Genomic DNA, 4295 nt, shown 5'->3' with positions numbered 1-4295 from the left:
ATGCACTGCTATTTCTGGTTCAGAGGGCCTCAGTGTCTGAATGGTTCCAGTTCAGCTCCATAACAGCAGCGTCCCTGGTTTGATTCCTGTGTTTCAGCTCATATCTGCCTCTCTCACTGAGGGGGACGTCCACACACACACACACTGACACCTCACTGTGTTTAAACCAGTAGAAAGCTGGTGCTCAGAGGAAGAGGGCGGGCTTTACTTGGTGTCAGTGACAGAAATGAGAAAAAGCTCAAATGAGTGAGAAGGACGATGAAGGAAACATCTGTGCTGTGTCTGCTCTGTAAGTAGAATCTCTGTGTTTGTTTGAATTCTTGTACTTCACTTAACTTCACTTGTAATTCACTCCTTATATGAACACAGCTGGACAGCAGACACATGACTTTACTGGGTTATTAAATGTAACAGAGTGTTTATAGTCACAGTATAAACAGTGCACATACATATAATAAACCACCCATTATGTTCATATCTCAGGTACAACGATGATGTTCATTGGTCTGTTTGAAACGAGACATGTTTAGTTAACCAAACGATTTCAATAAACACTATTTTTTTAATCTCATTATTAACTCCATTAGTAAAAATTCCACACAAAAATTAGTGCAATGGTTTGTCTCTCACAGATCATGGTTCAGTCAGGATATATCACTAGGTTCTCGTAAGAAATGTACATTAAAACAATGTATATTGAAATGACTTGCATATAAAATATATTTGTTTTTCATGATGTTGATTTTTTAATATATTTTGTATAACATTTTATTTTTTTGGAAGAGTTATAGTTGCCAGCTTGGCACTTGTCTCTCAATTAGAAAATTGATTTATTGTGTGAAAATATTAAGTCTTTTTTAATAGAGCGGAGGGCAAGATTGGTTGCAGTGGTTTGTCAGCTGTTTGTGTGGAGTTGTTCTTCATGTTCACATCAAATCAACCTGAGTGTCATTTCTCTTTAGTTCTGATCTCACTGCTGAGCTGCACAACAAACCAAGGTCAGTAACCTTCTTCTGTCACAGCTTAAACCTGATAAATGCTCACTGATATGACCTGATTGGGTTCATGTTTCACAATGGATCTCAGTAAAACGGATGAGGTAAATGATAAAGCACAGCTCACTTTTCATACTTGTGTCATGTCTAACATATCATATTTTTTTTAACCCTCACAGCTCGTCTGACTGTGAGTCCCAGCAGCTCTCAGTTCTTTAAAGGAGACTTTGTGTCTCTGAGCTGTGAGGAGGACGACAGCTCTGCTGGATGGACTCTGAGGAGAAACACAAGCAAACAACAGAGGACTCAGTGTGGAAGAGATGGGTGGGGGAGAATAGCTGGTTCTTCCTGTAACATCAGTATAACAGCACCTCATGACAGTGGAGTTTACTGGTGTGAGTCCAGAGAGGGTCCCATCAGTAACATGGTTAACCTGACAGTCACTGGTAAGCTGAGTGTGTGGAGTTAGTGTTGATGAAGCTGTGTGTAAATGGATGAAATGCTGTAGTTTGTCTCTGTGTTGAGGTGGATCAGTGATCCTGCAGAGTCCTGTCCTCCCTGTGATGGAGGGAGATGACGTCACTCTGCTCTGTAAAACAAAGACCACTCCCTCCAACCTCCCAGCTGCTTTCTATAAAGATGGCTCCCTCATCAGGAAGCAGCCTACAGGTCACATGACCATCCAGCATGTTTCCAGGTCTGATGAAGGCCTCTACAAGTGTGACATCAGCGGTCATGGAGAGTCTCCATCCAGCTGGATCACTGTCACAGGTGACACACTCACCTGTCTGTGTTTCTGTAGGTTTCAACATTCACAATGTGACGACAACTTAATGACTGTGTTTGCTTTATTTTAGGGGAAGACGCCACCACACCTCCACCTACATCCACACCTCCACCTACATCCACACCTCCTCCTGGTTCCACCCACATCACTCTTCCTCCTGTTCTCTCTGTGTTGTCATGTGTTGGATCAGTGTGTGTTGTGGTTCTACTGGTGTTACTGGTTCCACTGGTGAGACGATGTGTTCACAGGAAACCTGAAGGTGAGACTCAGACTTCCTGATCTTTCATGTCTGAGTTTGTTTAGTAGAATAAAGTTCACATTCATTAAGATCACAGTAACAACGTTCTTAAATATAATCTCTGTTTAGATATTTAATATATGTTATTCTCCATTTTCTATCTTTTCCAAGAAGAAGATGGAGAAGATGAGATCATACACAGTACCATCAAAATATCAAATAATCCACAACAGCCAATCAAACCAAGAAGAGGTAGTGTTGCTTTCTCTTTCTCACTGTATGTGAGGTCAAAGGTCTGTTTGTAAAATGCACCTAGTAAGCAAAAACATGATGATTCCCGCACCTCTGCTCCCAAACAGCCAGTCAACAGCTGAAACAGGAAACATGTGACTCTGGCTCTTCATAAGTGTCATCTCACTGTTGTCATAGTGTCATAGTGAACCTAGAGGTCAGTGTAGTTACTGTTCATGTTGCATTACTGTGTTCATCATATAAACCAAGTGGGAGAGTTGGTTTGTTTAATCTTCTGATGAACATGTGACATATTTCACCTCTATGTCGCTCATGTATGCAACAGTTATGATTGCTTCATATATGAAATGTATATTTGGTTCAAATGTGACACAACTGCAGTTTTCCTTTAGGCCCAATTTGACTTTAACTGATGGTGTCGGCTCAGACTCGTGTGTGTTGTGACTTTCTGGCCCACAAAATATTATCAGTGTTGTAAGTGAGCTGTAGGTGTTCAAAGCAGCTCTGACTGGACACATATGTGTTTGCCGTCTGAGTTTTAATACACATTAGTTTATAGTTTATTGTCTCTGTGAATGCTCTCACCGAGGTGTTACTGGTTTGTCTAATAATAGTGTTCATGTTGTGAGAACATGTTTGCTTTGTGCTCTGTGGTGAAGAGTGTCAGTCTGCAGTGGAAAAAGTGTCAGCTTTGTGGTCGTCCACCTGCATCTTTCTCAGAAACAGCCTCCAGTTCTTTGTGGTCACTCAATGTTTCTCAGCAGAGGTGTTAAGACGAGAAAAAAACTCAAAAACACAGAACATCATTAAAGTTGTGGTTATTGTAAAGTAATGCATTTTTGTGCAAACTAATAAGAACTAAGATCCACTGAGATTTCACAGAGGCTCAGTGCAGGACAAATTTCCTGGTGTTCATGAGCTAAAAATCATTATTTTCTGTCTTTTTGATGCAAGATTACAAATTATAAAAATGTTTTAGCCATCTTTAGCTCCTGTGTAATAACATCTAAACTGTTGTACCTGCAGTGATTTCAATAGTTTACTCTGCAGACATTTATTCAGCTGTGGTCTACTCAGCAGTGAGAACTGAAGACGTCAGTTATGGACAAACAACCATCAGAACAAGGAGGCCCAGGTACAGCTGCTCTTCAGCTCAGTATTAAGGCAAAATATGTAACAGACATGCTGGTCCTCTGTGTCCATTTCAAAAAAGACAACTGTGCAACTAAGTAACCTGAAATGTACTTTATACATTATTTATTCACTACTGATTTCTGTCCTTTAAATATTTTATCTCCCCCTCGCTGATAATGGAACGTCTGCTTGCGTGCCCATTTTATGTTTTGGAGAGGCAAAGCGTGAAATAGACACAGTGGGTCGGCTTTGCCATGATATCAGGTTGGATCTTTAATGTTGGACACAGACAAGCTAGCTACTCACCCTGTTTCCAACCATCATCATCAAGTTAAGCTAACCAAACCACATCAGTGTATTCCAGGTGAAGTCAGAATTTGCAAGTTTCCAGTTTAAATTTTTATGTCAAATTTTGAACATGTATACAGCACATGCAACAGCTTTTAAGCTTAAAAACATCTATTGGTTATTTTTCTAGCTCTACTTTGCTAATAAATAAAACAACTTATGTTTTCCTTCAATTCACTAACTTTACTGGTGTAACAAACTCAATTGTTGTTGTTTTTTTGAGTGTCCTCAAACCTCTGACATCCAACAGTTTGTCAGTCTGAACTTATTATTATTATTATTCTGTTTTTAGCACCTGCTAAAAGCCAGAGTTCTAAGCAATCTGAAAAGAAAGAACAAAAGAACAAAGAAAGTACAAAAGAAAAAATAAACAGTCTCAGGGGATAATATTCATGAGGACCCTGAAGAAGAAGTTAAATCTCTGCTTTGCCTTCTTAACCACACGTTCAGGCTCTTGTTGTTGTAAAATCCCAGAAACTGGATGTCTGTGACCTTTTCCACACAGTTTCTGCTGATAATTAAGTGCTTAATCACAGTGAAG

At 39.7% G+C, this 4295-nt stretch overlaps 1 protein-coding gene across 1 annotated transcript; it reads left to right on the top strand.

The window, feature by feature from the left end:
• The first annotated feature begins 258 nt into the window (after nt 1-258).
• Nucleotides 259-3435, top strand: LOC146389866 (low affinity immunoglobulin gamma Fc region receptor III-like). The gene is made up of 7 exons (XM_084919913.1): nt 259-289; nt 963-998; nt 1175-1441; nt 1521-1766; nt 1853-2041; nt 2192-2272; nt 3323-3435. The coding sequence occupies exons 1-7, from the start codon at nt 259-261 to the stop codon at nt 3433-3435; spliced, it is 963 nt and encodes a 320-aa protein (XP_084776039.1).
• Nucleotides 3436-4295: the final 860 nt, after the last annotated feature.

The sequence above is a fragment of the Perissodus microlepis genome, chromosome 3 (genome assembly GCF_051167445.1).
Source record: "Perissodus microlepis isolate ML-2025 ecotype Zambia chromosome 3, ASM5116744v1, whole genome shotgun sequence".
NCBI classification, from domain to species: domain Eukaryota; kingdom Metazoa; phylum Chordata; class Actinopteri; order Cichliformes; family Cichlidae; genus Perissodus; species Perissodus microlepis.
This window is presented reverse-complemented; position numbering and strand designations above follow the sequence as displayed.